At 30.2% G+C, this 26,082-nt stretch overlaps 2 protein-coding genes across 9 annotated transcripts in view; both read right to left on the reverse strand.

The window, feature by feature from the left end:
* Window positions 1-1,276, reverse strand: part of LOC132741493 (uncharacterized) — a 28,512-nt gene extending 27,236 nt beyond the window's left edge. Inside the window, exon 1 of the mRNA XM_060729673.1 lies at window positions 884-1,276. Within this exon, the coding sequence (XP_060585656.1) occupies window positions 884-944 (61 nt within the window). The 5' untranslated portion in view covers window positions 945-1,276. The remainder of the gene's footprint in view (window positions 1-883) is intronic.
* A 3,879-nt stretch (window positions 1,277-5,155) lies between these two features.
* The window catches only part of LOC132741494 (uncharacterized), an 82,647-nt gene continuing 61,720 nt past the window's right edge, over window positions 5,156-26,082 (reverse strand). For 2 of the 8 annotated variants that reach the window (XM_060729675.1, XM_060729677.1), the window contains exons 6-8: window positions 25,821-25,842; window positions 25,317-25,369; window positions 5,156-11,917 (exon numbers count right to left, since the gene is read on the reverse strand). In XM_060729675.1, the coding sequence (XP_060585658.1) occupies window positions 11,709-11,917; window positions 25,317-25,369; window positions 25,821-25,842 (284 nt within the window). In that variant the 3' untranslated portion in view covers window positions 5,156-11,708. Of the gene's footprint in view, window positions 11,918-21,565; window positions 22,157-25,311; window positions 25,370-25,820; window positions 25,843-26,082 lie in introns of those variants that run through there. The other 6 variants (XM_060729674.1, XM_060729676.1, XM_060729679.1 and 3 more) reach the window with 3 other exon arrangements.

The raw sequence follows: 26,082 nt of genomic DNA on the forward strand, positions 1-26,082 counted from the left end.
TACTTGCATTCAAGACTTGGATAGGTGTAGACGGGCACTAACTCACACACATATATCGCCCAATAACTCACACACATAGATTCACACCTTCAACTAACCGGGTTAGATAACAAGCAAATACATCTCCCAGGAATGTGATATCAACCTTTCTCATTTCCTAAATATGTTTACACTTTGATAAAAGCACTCTTTAAAAACCATAAAATGAATTTATATATTACTCATAGTTTAATAATAAATGTTTAACATCTTTAGTAAGATACCATAACAATTATTATAGATCGTAACTTGTACTTTTATCATGCTAGAATAAGTCAATTTTTTAAAATCTGTTATCTTAAACAACTAATCCTTCAACTGATATGATATCTTCCTGCAAGTTTTGAATTTAAACAAAGTTTAACTAAAGAGCAAATTTCAAGATTAAACAATTGTCATTTAAGATATACATAACAATACTTGTCAACGTGTCTTCACAAACTAGGGAAGAAGTAAAATAGAAAACCATTTAACCGTATTGTAGCGATACAAAAGATTTCAAAAACTTTTGAAGGAAAAAAAACCCATACGATGGATTTCCTCCAAAAATAAAACGCGCGATGCATGCTTAACAATCTGTTTAAAACAAATAATATTTTCACTATAGTGTGGTTTCAGACTTAACATTATTTTTTAAACTCCTCTTTAAGAATATTACATTAGAAGCCCGTTTAAAGTATCAATGGTATCTCAAATGTTTAATAACCAAAATTCAAACGTATTTGTCATTAAACTAATTTATAATGTATTCCATCTATGCGTGATTTCAAATACTAGCGTTCTATGAATCAATGTATAAAACAAGATGAATAGAAAATAATAATAATGAATTATATATACATACCTAATGCCTTATATACAAAACACAATACAAGCATCGAAATACTCCAATTTTGTAATTCCATTTTCCCCACTATTTCGTATTTCTGTAGATTGCAAAGTAACTTTCTTAAACTTTGACACTGAACAAATATTTCAATGTGTATGTATTGGTAAATAAAATATACTCTCTAGTTTATATTGTTACTTTGATAATTAAACTTCAAAGTATGTAATTGGCATTCCAATATTATAATTATTATTACTATCCGTGGAATAGCAGTAAGCCTATTCACTAAGTCACTATGTACTAACGAAAAAACACTCGCTGACTCTAGTTGAATTATTGGTACTCGGCGCTAAAGTTGTTTCCCTCTAGATTCGTCACCCGATAATGTAAGTGCGCTAAACACAAAAGTAACCAAAAAGGCGGTGAAAACAAATTAGCGAAATTTCTCAACAGAATGAACATGTTAGATAATGTTGAAAGGAGGAACAAAACAAATAACATAAACCTGAATCTGCATTCACAAAATCTCTTATTTAAGACCACGCCGTATGATTGAAGACATTGTCTGAAATACAGTACAGAAATTGGCTGGGTATGAATGGGTCTTGATAAATAAAAAAAAAAAATAAAAATAAAGAGCTCGAATATTGAAAATGTAATATTAAGAATGACCGTTCAGGCATGAAATCAATGTGTTTGTAGTAAGTTAGAGGTGGTTAAGGTATCTTAATCTCAGCTAATATATCATGTGTTCGAGCGTTACCTGGTAAACGACCATGTTTTCTTAAATGACACAAGTTAGTCCAGGGCTCAAACGCGGTCGGAATAAACTTCAACATGTGTTCACAATCGAGCTCATATAACTCGTACATGTATGTTTAAACTAATATATAGCTTGCTTAGAAAATGTTGTTTGTTACATAGACGATGACGACGACGACGACGATGATGATGAGATGATGATGATGATGATGATGATGGTGATGATGATGATGATGATTATATTGATGATGTTGATGATGATGTTGATGATGACGGTACTGATCGAGATGATTACATTGACGATAATCATATAAATGATGATGATATTTCATATATACATGTATATACATGTACCAAATATTACACGTAAGATAAACTCAGGAGGCTTAATCTATGAAGAAGTTACTAATGTTAAGTGATTAATCGGGTTTATTACAATATTTTATGACTTGTACAATATCTCGAAGAACAGGCGCAATTTCCGGTAATAATTACGAAAGAGAAAATTACAGACGATAAATACGAGGATAGAAAAAATTATTACAACTTCTTACAAGCAGCATTCTCTAGTAATCACAAAATAGTCGAGTGAATTCACTGATTATAATAATCATGGGCAGTCATCATTTCTCGTCTGTAATTAGATTGATTTAGACTGATGTTGCGAATTAAACCGGGTGTCGCAGACGACAAATTCGCACCATATGGCCTTTTCATAATATATTGCTTATTAGTTACCAGGTGAGAAACAAATTGTTACAGTACAATTCGCAGATTTAAAGAATTTGTCAAAAAGATAGAAAAACAGTGAAAGATTATTGATTTTTACATGGTAATGAAAAAAGTCACAATAATTTGTGGTTTTGGCAGAAGTCATTTAATATCGCGCGCCAAGGGATTCTAACTAAAGTCGTCTGTCATCGTGTTAGCGTTCATAATTATAGTAAAGCATGCATGACAGGTGCGCGTGCGTGGCGACGTCTAAAGGCTTAACGAGGGCCTGTAATTTGAAAGATATTTTCATTTTTTTCATTTCCTACTGATAGAAGGCAACGGGAGGTTTCATGACCAATGTGATTATAATAATAATGTTGTCAGAAAGTCAACATTTTTTGGTGAAATATAACTGTACTTTCATTAATACGGAATAATAGAGTGTAAATCAGATTGAACACTGACAAGATAGCTCAGTTCATGTATGATATCTGATGGATTAAATTCCACCGAACGTTAGGCTGTTACAATAGAAGCTATAATATGATACTAGATGATGTATTTCTAGTCATGTATAATGCAGTGTTCGATTTAGATTATAATCTATTTAAACGATCATATATAGAAACACCAAAATGAATATACTCCCAGAACAAAACTGTAATATTTACATTTTATAATGGACATAAATAGATATATTCTATATATTCATGCAAACACATTATTCTTAGTGTTATTTAGTTATTACTTGGACAAAAGAATTGTCCCAGGTTATTAGCATAATTGAATTGATCAAAACAAACATTGTAAAACTTTTTAAATACATCATCAGGTGATGTAAATCTCAAGAAATATTGACTTTAAACAATATAAAAAACATTAGTAAATTGGATATAACTGTCGTTACATATGATCACAATAATTATGTATGATAACAGACACCGATTGGGAAAAGTAACTATTATATTATCTCACTATAATACCGCAAGAGTTACCTTTCGTTGTTTAAAATCTTTCTTTAGTTTATATTTCTTTTCTTTCAAAAAACAAAATTTGTTGCGCGTATTTCTTGTATAACAAACATGCAAAAGAAGAAGAAGAAGAAGAAGAAGAAGTAGAAAAAGAAGACGAAGAAGAAGAAGAAAAATAAGAAGAAGAAGACGAAAAACATACAAAAATCCCCCCCCCCAAAAAAAAAGAAAAAAAAGAAAAGAATAATTCGTCAAATCTGAGTAAGTCTAATTCCAGTTCGTTTTGCACGGGTCTTTATGTCCGAATGATTAAAGTCGTTACTTACCAAGTTGCGTAGGTGTTACTGCTGCAGGTTTGTCTCTTGAAAAGGAAGTTCATTTCTATATGGAATAGAGCTGTACAGCTTACAAAAGTTTCATGGTTCTACCCGAATACCTTCTCGTGACCAGATGGGCATTTAATGTCTTCCTCTACCAGTAAAGCTAAAAGGTCGTTATATGAACAATCAAGTGTATGTGTGGCTTTAAACCAAACTAAAAGTTAATTCCAACAAATTTCTGTTCTTTCTAGGTAACTTAATTACGTATGTAACGAATTTGGACACACAGGAGACAAAAAAAGAACAAGAAGCCAATTCCACCGTACAGTTTGCCGTTGGACTTTGAATAGAACGACCCGGGTTGAATCCCTTGGCAGTGCAGGAAACTTTTGTTGTAATTGATCATGAAGTCCTTTCTACAGTCAATTGCACAGTACCACTGCTCTGACATGTACAGAAATTATCAGTTCCTTGTGAAAGTGAAGAAAACTAGTACTGGTAAAACTGCTTGATAGCCTGCCCACAGAAGACGAGGTCGGTGAATTCAAAGTGGCTTACTGTCGTTATCCGTTAATGTAAAGTTGGTAAATGAATGCTATTCACCCAGTAACTTTCTAAATATTTTGATATATAATAAGCACAAAAAATAAAAAAAGGATCATAACTCCAATATCACTGCCTAAAAGTACTTCTTACTGTGGTCCGTCCTCGAAAAACAGTTATTGTCCGGACAGAAAATATGCAGGAAGAGAAACAAAGGGCAATAGCTTAAATGCTTTATGCCAAATATAGAGGCGTAGTAGTTATCCACAAAAAGATATGTTTTCCTATACTTTAGTCCACATCAGGCGAGTGACTCCCGGGGCAGGGCAATTTTTTGACAAAAGGGTCATGATTAATATAACATTGCAATGCCACATGCTAAATATCTAAGCTCTTCACACAATACAACTAAAATGTTTTCCCTATGTCTATATTAATCTAATAATCTTCAGGGTCTGACCAATTTTGATCTCAAGAAGCCCAAACCTGTGTTAATCACATGGTCTCATAAGTTAATTTTTTGTCAAAAGATTTAATTTCTTTCTATAGGGAGCGGACATGAAATTCATACAGAATGGTTGTCACCTTTACCTGGGAAATATCAAACCTGTGTTCTGCACATCATCTCATTATAGTTATCATTTCTGCCAAGTAGTTTCATGTTCATTCCACCGGTTCAAAAGATACAGACCGGATACGAAATTGTAGACAACCTGGTGCATAACAATATACGCCTATTTTTTAGCGTATAAAAACTATTAAGGGCAAAGTGCACTGCTTTTCTCCTTTTAATAAGATCTATCTACATAAAAAGTTTCAGGTCAATATCTCAAATACGTTTTGAGTCATGTCCTGACAAAAATGTAGGGATGAATGAGAGACATACACATTATTTTCATATCTTCGTGGCTTTTTTTCAAAGGGGGGGGGGGGGATAAAATATATAAGCAACAGCAAGAATCAAAACACCAAAAAACTTGTGCTAAAATAAATTTATTTCATTTTTGCATACAATCACATTCATTCTTGATTTGATCAATTAGATTTGTATATACAATACAATTTTACATGAAATTTGTAATACATGTATAATTTTACATGAAATTATCATTTAAAGAAAGTATGATTTGATAATGATATCAAGTCAAGGTGACACTCTCAGCAATGACTTACGATATTTGTAAAAAAAATATACTTAAACATTTCTTATCGTGAGATGATACGTGTGTACATGTCAGAAAGAGGGTATTGAAAACAGGTCTTAGATGCTAAATTGTTGAATACTGCTTAAGCCAGTGCATGGGGGCGTTGAATGTAGCACGCACTTTCCAGTACTGACTAAACAGGCTCAATCAAACTGAGCCTGCAACATTTTCAATTTTGCTGTTTTGGGCTTTCTAAAGGAATTCTATTTCTCTCTATTTTTTTTAGAAAAAAAGTACATTCTTTTTTTCTATTTTCTTATTCAAATTTGTACAATAATGCAATTAATTTAAAGACTTGTTTAAAGTTAAGAGTTCCTTAAGTCTAGAATAGTTAGTCCTGAGATTAAACTGTAAATATCATTTAAAAAGTATACAAATTGTGTTACATAATTTTCTACTAATAAAGAAGCATTTTACTGACCAATAACTTTCTACCATGGTATATAAAGCACTACTTATTATTAGAAAAAAGTTTTTAAAGTATACAGTTTTGTTGAAAAGTTAGAAAGTATAACAGACTTTAAAGCAGCATGCCTCCAGATTCATGCTATTTTTTATCAATATTTTTAGGTTTTAAAACGTAAAATCTTGTCAAGTGAACAAAGAAAGTAATTTACAAATTGTACTCTGTGAAAAAATTACCAAAAATAGGTCAGAATATGCAAAAAATAGCACTTACTCGATAGTCATGGTTATAGTGATAAATGCTGCAAAATCAGTTATCAATTGTATATACACATGTAGTATGTAAATTATTTCTTGAATTGTGAATACTTTTACTTCTTTTAAAATCTAAGTACATATTTTCAAGGTTGATTTTCTTAATTTTTTTTTGGCTCATCTCATCTGGTGGTGTATGGCATTGAATCCTTTAATAAACCATAAACGTGTTGTTTTTTTTGGTTAGTGATATTAGGGATTTTATAAATGAACTCATTTCATACAAATACATGTATATGTATTTACTAATATATTCACAACACAGATGATATGTTATATAGATGTATACGGTGATATACAAATTGGATATATATACATATATAAAATCACTAAAAGATCTATGTACATAGAAGATTTACAAAATATACAAATATGATTTGAAATAGAAATGGTCAACACTATGTACAAGGGAGGGAGATGTGTATGGCAAACACTGTTTTACTTATAATAACCACATCTTTAACCAGGTTAATTTCTTTAAACTATAATATAATAATTCTAGAACCTTTCTTCTATTTTTTAAGGTTCATTTTATTACTCCGATATTAAAATATAAATATTTTTCATTAACAGTGATAAATAAATATTAGAGGTGTATTCCTTAAACAACCTTTAATGACCAGATTATATGGAATGAATTTTAACATATGACACATTTTGTTTTACATAATACAATAAGCAAATTGGTGTTTTCACAATTAAGATCATGAATTGCCAATTTACTAAAGAAAAGCCAATTAAAGATAACCTATTATATCTGTGTAAAGTTTTGAAATACATGTACCTATAATGAGTAATGTATCCAAGTTAACAATTAACGATTTTCTTTCTTCTTCATAAATTTCATGACATTCAAACACCTCTACACAGTTTATGTTGTAAAAGGCTACTCCACAATTTGTTAATTTCAGAAATAAATAATATGTATGAAAAATCATACATTAAGGGTATCATAGTACCCAATTAGTTCACCTTTGCATCTTGTATGTGATATACACATATATACATGAAGTAACAACTGCAAATAAGCGTTAAGAATCAAGCAAAAATTAAAGAATACTATCTACATATTAATATTTAAATTAAGCTCTGATTAAATACTTTTTAGTCTTAAGAAAAAACATTCTAAATTTCATTATGCACAGACAAAAGTGACTTGTTAAGTAGGTCATTTAGTGTTACATTCTTGAACAATTTTCTTAATGATGACCAATATGTATGGTAAATGAAAAAATAATGATCACAACATTAAATTTCATGATTTATAAATTAATTTTTGGTTAAGTTCATTAATTTCTTGCTTAATATAAGCTCCTACTTTACAAATTTTCACCAAACAAAACCATTCTTTACAATGATTCAATCACTCATGCCACATTTTAGGAACATTTACAGAATTTGGAAGGTTTTTTTCTGAGAAATGTATCCGATTCAGTTCATGCTGATTTTCACAATGCTTAACTGCAGTAATATGGTAATAGAACATGAAGTCTCTGTCTATTCCCTTTTGAAATACTCTTAATTAAAATATTTAATACAAAATCAAACAAATTGTAAATGAAACACATTATTTCGTAATTGAAGGGGAAAACTGCCTGGCAGTAAACATCGTATTTTTCCCTGAATTAGCACTTATATTTTCCAAAACTTACCATCTATGGATTTCTAAATGAGCTTGTAGGAAAAAGAGAGAGAATTTCAACAACCTGGCCAAAAAGCAGACCACGGTTATAAAAGGAAGCCCAATTTGATTAGTACATTATCTAATGTAAGAATAAAAATTTTTATTCAAGTTTGTAATGTAAGAATCAAGTTCTAAAAATGAGAGGTCATCCAAATTTTATCTATTTTTAGAATTACTAGTAAAAGACTGATCAACCTTATTTTTTTATTTTTATAACCCAATCTTTCAATTTCATTTGATTTCATTATTATAAAATGCAAAAACGTTATGCATGGTTATGTTTAAATTATTTCTGGAGTTTTTTTTTTAAATATTGGTTTCAAAAAACAACTTCCAACACAGACTTAAGACCTTTTAAAATGCATCACATAGGTAATCAAATTGAAACTTAGAAATCATTTTCTGACCTTCATACGACTGTTACATGATTTATTTACTCTAAACAGCAATAAAGCATGGTTTAAACCTTTACAAATTTGCTATGATGTTTAGAACACTTGATTAGGTGGTAAATCAAATGTGTTTATCTCCTTTGTCAACAAACCATATAACAACTAGGTAAATATTGCCAAAGAAACAATGCAATTGTAACTAAATAAACTGATCATATATTACATAACTTTAGTATTTCATAAACACTGATAAGCAAATTATCTATTTGCTATGACAATTATTTACTATTTGCACTGAGTGTATTTGAACAAAATATTAAGGCCTGTTTTATTGGTGTGCACATCTTGCTTTAAAGTAAACTTCAAATTATACCACTATGTATTAAAGTTAGACAGAGCAAATATGCTTAGACACTGACTTAAATCAGTTTTGCAAGCTAGGCTTAGATGAGCGTAAAATTTGTTGAAATTGCATAGTATAAATTCTATGTACCCGATTTTGATTTTTATAACCCAGTCTTTCAATTTCATTTGACTTAATTTTAATGAAATGCATACCTGGTCATTTACGACACAATTTTACTAAGCATTTTTTCTAAAATGGCAATAAAAATCAAGCATCTAGAACCAGCCAACAGTATAATGATAAATATGCTTTATTTTTGTCAAATTGAATTTTTAATGTACCAGTAAAAATTGACCTTGTTCTCGACTGTCCAAAATCAAGTGACTGAACACTTGATTGATTTATATGATTTGATTTTGTGTGAAATATTATAAAAGAATGTGGAAAAGAAAGAGGAGAAGAGAAATAGTTTTGAGCACATTATCAATACAAATTTGTGTCAAATCAAACAATATTTCTTGATCAATCAATCAACAAAATTTATCAATCAATCAAGCAATCAAATTTTATCACAATTAGCACAACCATAAAAATATAAAAGTAACTATTAAACATTTAAAATAATAAAACATACATTATGATAACAACTTTCAAGACAAAGGGAGGTTACTCAGTAGCTACAAGGACACAGTTTTATTACTGCCTGCATAACAGACTTAAACCTTCTCTAAATTAAAAATAATAAAACAAAATTATAGCCCATCGATTAACTCTAAACATTTTGTGATTGTGATAATAAAAAAATTAAGACATTAATATGCAAGAATTTGATAATTTAACTTTTTTATGCTGAAAGCTATTTATGCTTTATACAGATTTTATACAAAATCTTTAATGCTGATTGAAGTTTAAATCTGAGATGAACTTTCTTCAAGACTACAAGCATTTAACCATATAACCATTATGTCAGATATGGTTATAGGAACTGCATGGTTATATTTAGGCTACAAAATTTAGGTCATTTAAGTTTTACAAGAAGATATAGATTTAAGGCACTCTTACAGCAAGTATGAATACAGTATGCACACCTAAGCCATCCCTTTGTCACGTTGAAAGTTTACATATAAAAACATACGATAATGTAAAAAAGATATGTGTACAAAATAAAAATTAAAAAGCCATTTGATGCGAATGTTCAGTTATATACAAAATCATGAGCAATTAAAATGAAAAGCTATGCTACAATGAAGCAGGTTAAATAGAGACAGTGGTTTGCACAATGTTAATGGTGTTAGTTATGGAGAACACTGAAATACTGGCTGGAGAAAGGGACACTACTCCAGTAATCTTATCTTAATATATGTAATTAACCCGAATAAAAATATGTATAACTTCCCATGTCACATCAATGAACATCAACTCCCAATCTTTCCTGAAATTACAAGTAATGAAATATCTAACTTGCAATGGGAACACATTTATTATTTTTTGCAGTACCTTGAATATTATGAAAGAAAGAAACTACATTAGTGCTTTCAATTTACCACAATTTTCTCTGCATCTCAATAAAAAGTTATGGATTTCTATATTAACCTTCCTATGTGCACTAAAACAAACATGTTCCTGTAACCTTTCACGTCAAAGGCAAGCATCCTTGACCTTGAAGAAACTATATAAGCATTCTCTTTCAACACCATATACTGTCTTATGATGGGTCGTAGGTAGGTAGTCAATGCTTAATGAGGGTCCATCTGCTCTTTCAGTCACTAAGAGTATGGACCCCGGACATGTCACCATTCATGTCCTTAAATATTATTTAATATTGAAAATGATGACCTATTTTACAAACATTATACAATGACCTTGAATTATATCAACCTTGACCTTTGAAAAAATGTCACATTCTTGCCAATGAAAAACCAAAAAATCTTACAAGAATAGATTGCAAAGCATTATGGGATATTTGTAAAAATATCAACAGAAAGATAACTTTGTCAGGTCAAGCAAATTTATTCTGTCAAATGAACACACATGTAAATGAACATAAAAGGAATTATGACCAGCTTGCAGCAGACTGACCTGGTATGAACGAAAGTTTCAGGAGAAATGACTAAACATGGCACTGTGTAAAAACAAGGACAATATTTGTAGAGTCTCCTTGTCAAAATTATAACTATATTATGATTAGGTCTAGCATTTACCTTGACATAACTTAAATACAATATTATATGACCACAGGGTTTTTGAAATGTTATCAATACTTAACAATTTCATTTTCACTATATAGCTTGCATCAAACATAACATCATAACTTGTAAGGGTATTGCAACATTGAAACAACTTCTCCTCAATGTAAAAGCTTTTATTTGAAGACAAACTAAATTTCAAAGTTGTTTTCTTGTATTAATGAGTAAAGTTCACCTAACTATACTAAATAATTCCTGGTTAGGCTGGAAGCTTTCAAGTAAAGATATGATAATAACCCGTCAAATTTTACATAATTGTCAAAATCAGGAGATGACCTTAGGCGTACAATTCCACAATTCGCTGAATGGTAGATTTCTATGAGAATATAAAGAGTAATAGATTCACCTTGTAGGTTAAAGTATTAAATGAATTTGTTAAAAATTAACATAAACACAACATTTGAAACATACAAAAAATAAGTTCTTCATAACTAGTGAAAATAAAAAGTAAAATGGCTAATCACTAACAAAAAATCTTAAAATCACCACACAACTAATATTCATAATTACCTGTATAGAAGGATATGTAAAATGTTTTTTGATATGTAACGTATAAAAGTAATCTAAACTACACATTTTCTGGAATGTATTCCGGCATACCTCTAACATTACATGAAGATTGCAATGCCCCTCAGCAATGTCATATTCCCTCAGGCTTTTACCATCATCACGCTTCAATTTACACTTCTATATTTAGATCTTTCCTTTCACTATAACAATATGAAGAAACAGAACTCGTTTCAAGAAAAAAACGCAACTTTCGTTATATAGACTTAATCTAAGTCTGAACAGAAATACTGTGGAGAAAAACCTCAATTGATACATAAATGTATGAATGTGGTGGTAAGGTTACAGATTTTATATTTTGCGATAGTTTCTGAAAGTAAGTTTTTCCCGTCATTCTCAAATGATACTTCATTCACACGGATTATAGTAGTTACACCCCTGTACCAATGCCGCCATGCGACTCAATTCCCATGTGATTGATACTATGAGGGTTTGGTGATCCGTCTCTATCATCATCGTAGTCATCATAATCATCAGCCTCACGATCCATTCCGTAATTAGCTTTGCCGTGAGTGTTCTGGTAGTGTCGTCTACTCTCATGTGGCTCATCTAAACCTCGGTTCTCATGACCTCGTTTCTGAAAAAGACAAAAAATAACATGATTGTAGAATATGTTACACACTTTGGTATAAAAAAAACCCCACAGAATAATTAATATATGCATTCACAAGATTTGACCTGAACATTAGATATAATTTTGTATTTGAAACATTGAGGCATATTTTAACTTCTCAGATTCAATAAGTTAACTTTAAGCCTGCTGGCTGCAAGAGATTCAACCTGTGTGACCAGTGTAAACCACAATCAGCTGGCAGATCTGTGCTGTCTGATCATGGTCTGTAATATTTGCAATTCTGCAGAAAGTACTAATTTTGAATTTTTTCCTAGAAATGACAACATTTAGGGTTTGCCGAGATTTAGTTGTTTGTGTTAGTGAACCTCTTTCTAGATTTCATGCAACTTACATAATAACTTCAGGCAAACAGCATTTTCTTTTAATTATTTTTTTGGTTGGAATTAACGTCACACCAACACAGTATAGATTATATTTTCCAGCTAAAAATTACTGGTGGAGGAAAACCTCAGGTGCTCTTCCGTGCATTATTTCAGGCATGAACAGAATCCCTGAGTAGAACCACCAACGTTCCATAAGCTAGCTGGATAGATGGCAGTTCCCTTCGAGATTTAAACCCACAGCAGTGATGGGCAAGTGGTTTGAAGTCAACAACCTTAATCACTCGGCCAAGGACGCCCCTTATTTTAAGCAAATATAGTAATATTAATCCCTTTCTACACGAAACTACTGATAAGTTTATATTCATGTATCATGCAAACTTTTGAACTTTTTTTACCTGTAAGAATAAGGTCCAAAATTACTGTCCTGTTCTTATGTCAACAAATAGTTTTACACAATACTCATAATAGAGCCAAGACAACTTCAAGCAAATTCTTATACATAGTTACACTTTTTTTGAGGATAAAAATGGGCTCTGATATAACACATTATTAAAACAACACATACTATCCTTTTTATCAAAAATTAATTTTTAATGTCAAGATCTGATGTAATCAATGTGGGTTTCATATAATATACATGTAAGGCATTTTAACATAGAAAACCGTTACAAAAATAGGAAACTAGAATAATTATAACATATCTTAAAACAACATGTTGTTGGCACACAACCATTGTTTGTTGAACAAATTCATTACACTTGTATGCCACTATTTAACTTAATAAAATACTCTATCTTCAAAAATCTTATTGATTAATATAAATACTACATCATAATTATACATTTATGGGGTTAATCATCTAGTATTTATAACTTTGTAATATGATATAAATAATTAATTTTAGGTGTTCTAATTATTGCCAATGTGCAAATAACAAGCACTCTGTTAAGAATGAGTAATATCTGATAATATAATTCTCCACACATTTTTAACCCTTAACCTGCTGGAACCAAGTGATCAGACTTTGCCACCAGTATAGAGCCAGGCCAGCCTGCGCATCCGTGCAGTCTGACCAGGCTCTATACTGTTGGCAGCTCAATTTTTGTATTTTGATATTGAAATCCCTGTAACTTTGAATGTACTGTTTCAAATTCAAAGCTAGACAGATCCATTATAGAAAGATAGCAGGTCAAGGATTATTACAGTTGTGCTCAGTAGACAATTCATAATGTCTGATGTACGTGTATACTTTCAAAAACTAAACAAATATAAATAGTAAATACTTAAAAAATTCCTGATTACATACTTTTAGAAAGGTGACTGATTGGAATGTTTGGTATGTTACACAATAGAAATGTTTGTGTCTGGTCCCAGTTTTTAAACCATTACCCAGCTGGAATTTAAACTGCTTACCCTTTGTCACCAGTATAGAGCCACGGGCCAGCCTAACATGTACATGCATGCAATCTGACCAGGCTCTATACTGTTGATTTCTAATGTTTTGTAATTTTGATCATGAAACCCCTTAAACATTGAATAAACTGTTCCAAATTAATAGCAGGGCTAATCCATAACACAATTTAGGCATGCCGCGCAAGGTTAAAAAAATATTCTTCTGTATTACTCTATTGCCTTGCATTTTTTCTATCACCACTATTGTGGTTTCAAAATTATGGCCCTAAACACAAAATCTTGTGAGATTTTTCAAAAAGATTACATACTTCTATTATAACAAGAGCTGTCGGTAGGACAGCATGCTCGACTATTCTAAGTGCTTGATAGTAAAAGATCCTTGATAATGTTAAATTTTTTAAGTTCACAAAAGGGCTAATTTTTTTTTATAAATTCATGTTATAGGCCTTAGAGAGAGTCTAATTATACAGAATTGGCTTGACTATTCGGAAGGTAATGTCACAAGGGTTTTTTATTGAGTATAATAATACTAATGTAACCTATGAATACATAAATTTGACAGAAAAGGTACAAAGGCTTGTTATTAAGATGTTTTATCAAGTAAATCACTGCTTTATTATTATGAATGCATAAAATTGTCCCAAAAAAGGCACAAACCCTTCAGTAGTTATTGAGATAACAGCTTACAAGCAAAACTTTACCATGAATTTCTAAGTTGAAAAAGGGGAGAAAAATCAGCCTAAATGCAAGATAGAATTATGGATCTTTGTCAGTGACCTACAATTATGACCCTAAATGCATAAGTGAAGTTTTAAATAAATATCTTTAATAGTTATTGAGATATGTAAAACTTGCATGTAAACATTAACTAAGAGACTAAGTAGAAAAGGGGATATGAATCAGCCTTAATGCAAGATAGAGTTATGGAACTTGGTCAGTGACATACAATTATGACACTCCAATTATCAAGTAAATATCTTTAAAGACCTTTAACCTTTAACCAAAATTTCTAAGTTAAAAAGGGGCAAATAATTCTGCAAATATTGCAGACAGAGTTATGCAATTTTGCAAACTGATGTACATTGTTACTATAAATAAGTATTTTAAATTTCAAATGAATATCTCAAGCAATAATTGAGATATTTGACTTTACAAAAAAACTTAAACCAAAATTTCTAAGTTCCAAAGGGGCATAATTCTGTCAATATTGTAGGCAGAGTTATCCAACTTGTCAATCTGATGTACCTTGTTAATTGAATATCTCAAGCAATAATTAAGATATTTGACTTTACAAAAAAACTTTAACCAAAATTTCTAAGTTATAAAGGGGCACAATTCTGTCAATATTGTAGGCAGAGTTATCCAACTTGTCAATCTGATGTACCTTGTTACTATTAATAAGTATTGTAAGTTTCAATTGAATATCTCAAGCAATAATTGAGATATTTGACTTTACAAAAAACTTTAACCAAAATTTCACTTTACAAAAAACTTTAACCAAAATTTCTAAGTTAAAAAGGGGCATAATTCTGTCAATATTGTAGGCAGAGTTATCCAACTTGTCAATCTGATGTACCTTGTTACTATAAATAAGTATTGTAAGTTTCAATTGAATATCTCAAGTAATAATTGAGATATTTGACTTTACAAAAAACTTTAACCAACGCAGACGCGGACGCTGACGCCAACGCGACTACAATAGCTCTCATATTCTTCGAATAGTCGAGCTAAAAAGAGTTAAAATATGACTATGTGGCTAATCATTTACACTATTTCACCAGTTTCAAATAAGAAATGAAAGAAACACAGTAGTTAAAACTGTCCTGGTTGGATAATGAATACTTGCTCTATACTGTTGGTAGCTTTGCAATTTTATCATGAAACCCCTTAAATTTGAATGAACTCTCCCAATTCAAAGCAGGGCAAATCCATTAAATAGATTCAACAAGCTAATTTGTAAGGAGTTTAGTATAAAGTAGTTAAGATTTTTGAAAACCAAAGTACACAATATACTTGGCATACATAACCAGAAACAAACATTTCAATGTTAATTTCAAGGCAAGCAAAATATGCTTATCATGTAAAACATATTAGAAAGGCTATAACAATAATACTACAGCTAAACAATTATATACATGATTGTTAAATACAAGTAAATAATAGCAATTAAAATATTTCATTTTTACAAAACTGTTGAAAATGCCTAACTTACTGGTATTTTACTCCATGCTCTTCTTTAAATCAAATAAAATTCAACTGACTAACCTATTGAAAACAAAATCATTATTTGTTGATATAGAATACAGTGTTGAATGTACAATTTAGGAAATGCAAAAATAAGGGTTCCTTTGTCATTTTTATTAAATCTGATTTAAACATTCCGGCATGCCTACTTTATTTGAAATTTAATATATCAAAAGCCATTTATGAAAGATAAATACACCCAATAAAAAATGATAATAAATAATTTCCTACATGCATTAATTGATCTACACGCAAATGTTACCTAAGTTTAACTTTGTTTTTAATCAGAATAAAATGTTAATGCCATATCCCTGTTAAAGCTGTACTTTTACCCATTTTGAAAAAACAAAACCAAAAAAAAAACTTTAAAAAAAACTATGGTTTAACACCAGTTGAATATTAAATTCACTTAAAAAACAATACACAGCTCTACAATTAAATATATTATATCTGGTTATTTAAAAAGAGCTAAAAATGTACTTTTTTATGTAGTTGTTAAATTATACACAAAAATAATCATGACAAAGTGGTGGTCTTTGACATTTAAGCCAAATAATTCATAGTAAAACACACAGTATAAAAGTTGGCTAATATGATAAAGATGGCTGATATAAAATGAATATATCCTCTGTTGATATAATGGAAAAATATACATGATAATAAAATTGAATACAATATTAAACTCTGGATACAAAAAATGCATGCATTATAAATGTATATGTTATTAAAGATTTAACAGCAATTTACTGTGAACATGTATCAAATAATCTTGTATTTGTGTAGAAAAAGTTATAAAGAACAGTTAGCAAGTAGAATTTTCATTAAGGCTCAAATTGATAAACTGTGCTTGAATATAAATCATTTTTATCATTGCTTTAAATAAACATCAAAAATGTAAATATAGAAAATAAATGGAATGCATCTGAGATAAATACTGTTCACAGATAACTTTTTAATGGCCCCTGAAGACAAAAAAATCTGAATGAAGCTGTTGCACATAGTGAACTGCAGTGCTCAAACTAAGAACTCTAGCCACAAGTCCATGCATGTTACCTTAATAAATCTATATGAACAAAATCAAATGTACATTCTGTGTAGGAAACTTCACATGCACAGACTCTGGTGAAAAAACAACCCCCTACCCAACCCCAAATATTTATGGCAGTCTTATTAAAAATTGTATCAGATAGTACTTGGAACTGATTCCGTAAATTGTCATTAAATTAAATGCACATAATCATGTACATATGACCTTAATTTACTTTAAAACACGGTGATGTACCTTAAACCCAAAAACATTGAAAAATGAGAATGTAATACATTGATGCAGTTATATATAAGCTCAGAATACATGAACATTTTGTTATCACAGATATAACAATTTCTCATCAGTAGACCTACAAATCAAATGCCTATTTCAAGAATACACAATTTTGCTCTCTCTCTCTTTCACTTTCAATCATATATGACAGATGTGACAAATATCGAGTACCCATACATACATGTATAATAAAATCTGCACTCCAATATCTACACACAAACTTCAAACTGTTGTTAGGAAGACATACTTGACACTTGACCTTAAGCACCTGACCTTTAAAACTGCGTACATGTCAACATTAACAAATTATGTACAAAAAAATGAAGGAAAAAAAACATGAAAAGGAACAATATTTGGTATGCATTTGAAGAGCACTTTACTAACTAATACTACTGTCACACGATATAACAATTAACAATGTCTTATACAGGAAGTGAAACTTGGGATAATATCCCTGTAACACTTGTACTGAACAAAAAATTTCCCTATTCTCACCATCACTGAAACTATATGACCCTATCTTTTATTCCTGTTGATCAAACTCTATATGTAATCAATATTGTTACAAAAATCAGCTCGACATTTTGTTCATCATATCTTGGAATAATTCTTTCTATAATGGTTATTAATCTAGCAAAAAGTGGTGCATACAAACAGTAATACATTTGTACAGTGCCACTTCTGTACAGTGCCTCAATGACAGTGTAATCCAACAAAGTAGAAAATGACACAATCAATTAAATATGATGATAACAAATAAAAGAATGACAATTAAAACTACAATACTTATATTTATGAAAGGGTGATAAATTTGGTACACTTGTCCCAAACACTATGCCATGTGTATTTGCCAAAATCACTCTGGATTGCCTATTTATAGGATTATGTTATGTTACGTTTTTATGGGATTTTTATCATATTTTTTGTTGGAATCATAAATTAACATATTTTCTGCCACAGAAGTATTGTTTATAATAAATTTCTGTTACTCTTAGAAATGTCCCCCACCCCACTCTCCTGGCAAATACCCACTATATAAAATTACTTTTCTGGCAGCTGTAGAATTAAGGCACATTAAAATATCACCTAGTTATTAACTTTAATTATAAAACAATATAATCGGATAGTATCATCAGATCTATATATGTGTTTGTAGACCAATTATCACACAATATAAATAACATATTCTAGCATGTGAAAATAAAAATACACGCAAAAGTTTGTTCACATTAAAAAAAATATAAAGAAAGAGAGAAATCTATGCTAAACAGTTAAAACCCAACTTAAAATAGCAGTTTAATATTTTGTTCTGAAACACTTCATTTCTGTTTACATACCCGGGTACAATATTCATGTGTGTTAAATAATAGAAACATCTAATGTTAGTCTCCTCTTTTGATAATTTACTATAGGAATATGGAAACATCATAATTTTACTGTTTAAAAATTTGTAAAGATGTTTCAAAAGATATAGTTTTAAACCATTTAAATGCATGTATAAATCTGCTATGAAGATTATAATTTGTCACCTAAGTGCAGTAAGGGGTTAACTACTATAAAACTTAACAGGAGTTAACAAGTTATTGCACTAAGGTGATGATACCATCCAATTTACATACAGTTATAAGTAAACACTTACATGATTCAATAAAAAAAGTAATAAAATGTCATGCACTACATATAGAACATATATCTTACATACAGCAAATAAATCACTAATTTGTATCTGGATTTAACTTGCATAGTCATAAAGGGCGCTTATTTCGCTGTTTATATAATGTTTTAAAAGTTTGTCAGTCATAAACATCGACAGACAGTTACGTAACCAGTGTTCCTGGACACAGTACTTTTAACTTGTTTCCCAGCAAGTAACTACCAATGACTCCACCAAACTATATCATAAAAATTTGTTATCAATCAAATTGTCACAGGAAAAAACTTATAATGAGTGAGGCGCCAAAGTTCCGATCAAACTCCCGGCCCCAAAGGTAAGTAAACCTAATGCTCCCCCTACTGACATTCTGTTTGTTTTGTTTGTTTGTTTGACTGGGTTTTACATCAAATCAACACAATATAAGTCATATGGCGACGTTCCAGCTTTACTGGTGGAGGAAGACCTCAGGTGCCCTTCCATGCATTATTTCAGGCATGAACAGGCACCCTAGTAGAACCACCGACATTTCGTAAGCTAGCTGGAGAGCTTCCACACACCAAAGATTTCAAAGCTCCTGTCAGGATTCGAACTTACAGCATTGTGGGGCAAATGGCTTTAAGTCAACAACACATCTGTTTGTAATCAAATGGTAATAACATCAACAACAACATAATTACAGTAACAATTATAATAATTAAATTATCATAACAACATTAAAAGAAATAGTAATAAAATAATTCTAATTATAATACAATATTAATGATTAATATACTATACAAGTAAATATGATTAGAGATGAGACAAGAGGACATGAAAGTCATGTATGGTCGAAGTTTTAGTAATTACATTTTAACGTCCTTTTTAGATAAAAAATTTCTGCATAAAACATGACCTGTACGAAAATTCTGAGCCAATTCTGTACAGACTCTGTACCAACTCTGGTTGTAATAGAGGCAGATTTTCATTTTTCTGTACAAAGTTGACACCGACACAGAATTGGACACAGAATCGGCCTGGGAAATAGGTGATTTTCTGTGCAGAATAAAACAGAATCAAAATTTTTTCTGTACAGAAAAATTTTCTCACAGTTATTTTGCTCTTAGTTATTTTAACAAGACAGAATTTCAATACTTAGAAAAAAATTGAGGCAGAAATTACATTGACACACAGAATTTTAACACTTAGATAAATCGTGAGTTTCTAGCCAGAATTTCTCTCAGAGAAGTAGATATTCTGTAATACCAGGTGTAACCCCCATGTAACCCCTGTTGGTCAAATTCAAATCTCTCAGGCTGCCACGTGAGATTTTATTACACAAAGTGTCTTCATATTGCTAAAGATTATGTTTTGTTTAGTTTATTTTTCTTATGATAAGTTAACAAGTTACTTGTTATGAAGAGCAATCATGTAGAGACTTGAAATTCTCAGGGGCCAAAGAAGAATTATAATGGAATTATAATCAAAACCAGAGGTAAGATTTTGCAAATGTTTTCTTTGAATTTTTCTTTGAATTTTTGGGTATACCTAATCCACTATAGATAAAGGAAATTATTTATACATCTTTTAGTAGTCTATGAATTATCTATATATTAGTTTCTGTACAGACCACTATGGTCTAATGAGTATAAATGCACTGAGGTCAAAGCTGGGACAGTGAAATTATTAGTTCATAAATTGCTTTTTGATCAGTTGATAGGTCAAGATCTATTTCTTTAAATTTCATATCTTGCTCTTTTATAAATGCAATAAATAGTTTGGCTTTTTGTTTTGCTATTCTATAATTCAATTCATTTAGTTAAAATTAATCAATTCAAAATTCCCAGCAATTGTGTTACTATTTTAAGTTATGTTGCAATTTACATGTGTAGATTGTAACACAAGCTTTGGTCAGGGATGATACATGTAAACAGTTTTGCTAGTCACTGACTTTGATGTTACTGGGTGCAAAAAAAACTAAGGTATATAGGGATACAATTGTAACTGTTTTATACACATTGAAATATTTCACAAATTTTGCATATCAATTTAATAATAGAATGAACATATTCAAATTCTTTTTTTTTTTTTACTCTTTAGATTATGTCAGGATGTGTGGTGCAAAGACAGAGACAAGCCAATTCCTGATGACAGCGACCTCAACAAGGCTATTACTCGTTAGAATATAGAGACTACTCCAGGAAAGAAATGAATAAAAATTGTTAATTTAAATTAATAAATAAGAAATGTTCAAAAGGAAAATTGATTTTGTTTTTAGCCAAAAAAAAAAGAAAATCTGTACAGAATATTTTCTGTACAGAATTTTTTCTGTGCAGAATTCCCTTTCAGATATTTTCTATGGACAGGGTTAATTCTGTACAGAATATGAAGAAGCCCAGAATTTTTTCTGCCCAGATTTTTTTTTTCTGCCCAGATTTTTTTCTGCCCAGAAAATATTCGGCTTAATTTAAATATTTCAGAAAAAATCTGTACAGATTTTGTTCTTTATCGTTATTGCTAAAATCTATTAATAGAATTCTGGTTCAAATTTTTTTCAATTAACCAGATTTTTTTTCTGTACAGACTCTGTACAGAGTTTTATAAATAAAGTCTGTACAGATTCTGTCTGCATTCTGCCCAGACTTTTTCGTACAGGGAGATAATGATTATTTTTATATGCATATGTTATCAACTTAATGCATGTAAATCTATATCAAATCATCAAAACTACATAAAAACTCAAAAATAAATGATGACATCTGTCAAGATTATTAAAAACTGTTGTAAAAATTAGCCAAAATTTTCTATTTGCTCCAATCATTAAATTACACACAACCTGAATTCATGTTGATCTAAAATGTACTGTTTATATAAATGTATCATACATGTACAAAAGTTGTTCAGTGACTCAAACTTTTATATTTCCTTATTGCATCCAAGTAGGTTTATCTGTTATGAACACAGCGGTATTATTGTTCAAACACTCCTTGTATGTATACTTGATGTCCAATCACAAAAATGATGAAAGTAAATAAAAATACATTAGTCACATATCTGGCACAACTTCGTATTTATTTATGGAATTCAACTTCTGCGTATTCGACGGGCTCATTGGGCTTCTTTCTCGGTGCCGCCGGGGGATTTTGCATTAAATCTAATTCAGCATAATGTAGTTCTTGTTTGTTGGCTCGTGGTTTGGGCTTCGGTTTCAAAGGCTCGTCTACCCCGTTGCCATTTTCAGGAGTTTTTTTCTTATGAAAAAAAATAAATGAAAAGAATTATCGACAATGGCCAAAGCAGCTTGAGGTTGTTTTTTTATTCGTTTTTTTTTCAGTTACTGTTTTTAACTCCAGAGATTTTACTGAGAAATTGACTTTTATCAAATATTTCAGATTTAAGTAAGAAAGCCAAAGAAAAAAATGTTGACAGAAACCCTTAATAATAAGGTCTTGGAAATGTCTGCAAGCTGCTTTTATATGGTGCCAATGTTATGATTTTTCTTTTCATTTGTTTTCCCCTATAAAGGTGCTAATATAAAAACTACTGTTTCATAAAAACTGTGCTAATCTATCTATTGATAATATATTACACGAAGTAGATATTTAACATATTTATGTGATTACTTTTGTCTATTCTGTCCTTTGACTAACACGATACAGTCGTAACTGACAATTTGTAGATTTAGTCATCATTTATTGAATTTATTTATGACTATCAAAACAAAAAAAATGTCATATTTAAATGACTAACAAATTACATGTACTATAAGGTGCTACTTAACCAAAAACCACATTTAATGCCCTGTTCCCTTTTAAACTAAATATACTACAAAACCCGCAGTGTGACAACATCTATATAACAATAAGTGAATAAGGGGGGAAAAAAGGGGAAGTGAAATAAATCTAAATTACGTAAGTGCAAATTGCAGACATCTTCAGACCCTATTTTTCATCATAAATCAATTATAATTCAATGAAACAATCATTTAGTTCTGACTTATTTGACTAATTTTAATAATAAATGGAAAAAAGAAAAATTCTCATGCAAAGGACAGTAGACAAACAATCATAAATTTCTCTATACATTTTGCTATAATTACATCCTTAGTGCAGTAACGGGTTAACTACCTATATAGTTTCATAGGAGTTAACCCATTACTGCACTAAGGTGACAACATGAATATGCATCCTGGTTAATAATAGCCAATTTACATGCTTATAAAAAATATATGGCTATTACTCAACACATAATATACTTATGAAATAATATCACATTAGATTATGACTTAACATGTTCCTCAACTGATATTCTTTTCCTCTTTATCATCATGCATTATTATAAATTTCCAAAAAGGCAAGTTAAAAGACCAACCCAAACATACACTTTGTCCGTCTTAAGTAAGATTCATAAGGTATATTGATACCAGGACAATGTACATGTTTATTTATACACTGTATTGACTCATATTCACAGACCTGGGGATGATTACATTGATCAGTAATTGATTTAATTACAATTACTTTCTGATTTTATTGTAATTGATTACTATTGATTACTCAGACTTACCTCTGTAATCAATTGAATTACAATTACTCTAAGAGAGTAATTGATTGATAATTGATTACATTCAATGTAAAGTAGAATACCTACTGATGACCATACCTGAACTAAGACCATCCCCTTAATAAGACTATTTTTACAAGGTTCTTTGTGTCAATTGTTACATGATCCAGAATTAAGAACAACTGCTTATCCACTTTAAAGACTACCTAATTCAGTCCAAATTCTTTGCTTTATTCTCAATTTGACTCAACTATTGAGACCACTGATATTAAAATCAACACCTATCTAGATCTTAAATTTGTTGTTATGATCTGCTTGAATGCTTTGCATGACACTTAATTTCAAAAGGTGTGAAAAACTGTTATTATTGGGTTATTGTATGAAATAAGGTGAAAAGGTAAATTTAAGAGTGGTTTAATGTTGCTTCTAGCAAATTTATTTTTGTGAAAAATTAATTTTTATTTGATAGTTGATTTATGTACATCATATAATAATTGATATTGAAATCTGACCAAAGAGAATTTTAAGTTATTTTTTTTTCAGAAATATCATTATATATTTTCCTCTCATCAGATATCAAAACATACTTTTATAGTGTCTTTTATATTTCACTTGTAGCTGTTTTTTTTTTCAAACAAAACGACTAAAACAGACCATTGTCATTAAGTATGTAAGCAATGATAAGAATGTTCACAGTTAAGACCACCCCACAATTAAAACCACTTTGGTCCAGCCCAGATGATGGTCTTAATTAAGGGCTTTTACTGTATAAATGTAAAACAAAAGTTACACTGTATCATGTAAAATAATGGCATCATTTGAATTGAAATAGTTTCCTGTAAAATCTGAAAGTAATCAATGTCAATCAAATTGTAATCATGATTACTGACAGAATTTTAGCTGTAATTGATTAATTACAATTACATTAATCAATTTTGGGCTAGGTAATCAATTACATGATGATTACAGTGTAATCATGTAATCAATTAAAAAATCAATGATTACAATTAATGATTACCCCAGGTCTGCTTATTCAGTGACAAAAATACTACAACCAGTCATATAGGATAGTCCACATGATTTGAGAATTTAAACAATTGACAACAATTTTTTCAACATGTCACCCATTTTTACTTTACTTATTCTGTTCTGAATTTCCTCTGTATAATTGTATAATGTTAAGGGATTCCTAGCTGGGCTTAAGTCTAGTCAAAGTACAATCAAGTTGTTCTCATAAAGGTAACTATCCACTGTGTAGCTAGAAAAACCTCATTGAATTTGTAACGAAAACGAAATATGAGTGAACCATTTCTTTTTTCCTCTCCTAAATTAAATCTCTTCTATGACTAATTTATTATTGTATACATTGACTCAAGCTAAATAGCTTCTCCTAGAGCTTTCGATGTCTTCCTTAATAGACAAGGGCAGAACTTTTATTTTTGATTTGTACCTGGTACATATACAAGTAGCATGTACATTCATGTACAATAAGCATGCCTGGATGGAAAGGACATATAAGTGATGAAGAACCAGGCAGAGAAGAAAATATAAAACAGGACAGAGAAGTATTGACTAATGTACAAAAGGACAAAGAAATCTTCAACAAGACAGACAAGAAATGTAAAACAGGACTGAGAAGAAATGTACATCAGGACTGAGAAGAAATTTACAACAGGACAGAGAAGAAATGTACAACAAGATAGAAATGAAATGTACAACAGGATATAACGAAACAGTAGATAACAACAGGATATTGAAAATATTTGAAACAGGATAAAGAAGTGATGCTGAAGATACAATCACCAAGAATTTGTGAGCAGTATTATATAGATGATATAAACATACCTTTGTTGTTTTGTCCACTGTTGCATAAGTGTCTGGAGCTATATTGGGATTTGAAGATCTGTAACAAAAAGAAAGAATCCTGTAAATATGTTTTTTTGTACAGAAGTAAAATCTGTAACAACTCTGATTGTTAAGTTTAAGTTTTTCTTTTTTTCAATGGCAGTCAAATTAAAAAAGTAATGATCACGTGTTTCTATTCATTCTTCAGACTACTTTAAGATCAGTCAAACACTTATATATTGAACTTATCGGAGCACTTTTAGAATCTATCAGCAGCAAAATCCATGATTGAAACCTTAACCCATAACCCTCTTAAGTTCAAGTTGGTTGATTTCCCCCCCCCCCCCCCCCCCCCCAAAAAAAATGTTTCTGTATCACATAAGATTACACAAAATGAAATTTCTATGAAAGTGTTTTCATTCTACCTATATTATATCTGTAAAGAACATAGCAACAAACCTCAGTTAAAAAGATAAAGGAATAATAATTATAAATAAGTAAATACATACCCATATTCCTCTTTTGTTGTATCTGAAAATAAGAGAAAATAAAATTTATTACATAAAACATCAAAAACATATATAACTGTAGAAGATTTGGTTTTTAAAATGATAAAATATTTTTTTAAGAAAATGCTGACATAACAAGTTTTAAAGTTTATCGTCATTATTGTATTTAAATTTTTTATCTTTTAACATTTATTAAATGTTATTCTAAAATCTATCGTCTGAATATTTGAAACATATTTGAAACATACTTTTCCCTATCGAT

This window comes from Ruditapes philippinarum, unplaced genomic scaffold, assembly GCF_026571515.1.
Source record: "Ruditapes philippinarum isolate M1 unplaced genomic scaffold, ASM2657151v2 ctg45_1_1_1_1, whole genome shotgun sequence".
NCBI classification, from domain to species: Eukaryota; Metazoa; Mollusca; class Bivalvia; order Venerida; family Veneridae; genus Ruditapes; species Ruditapes philippinarum.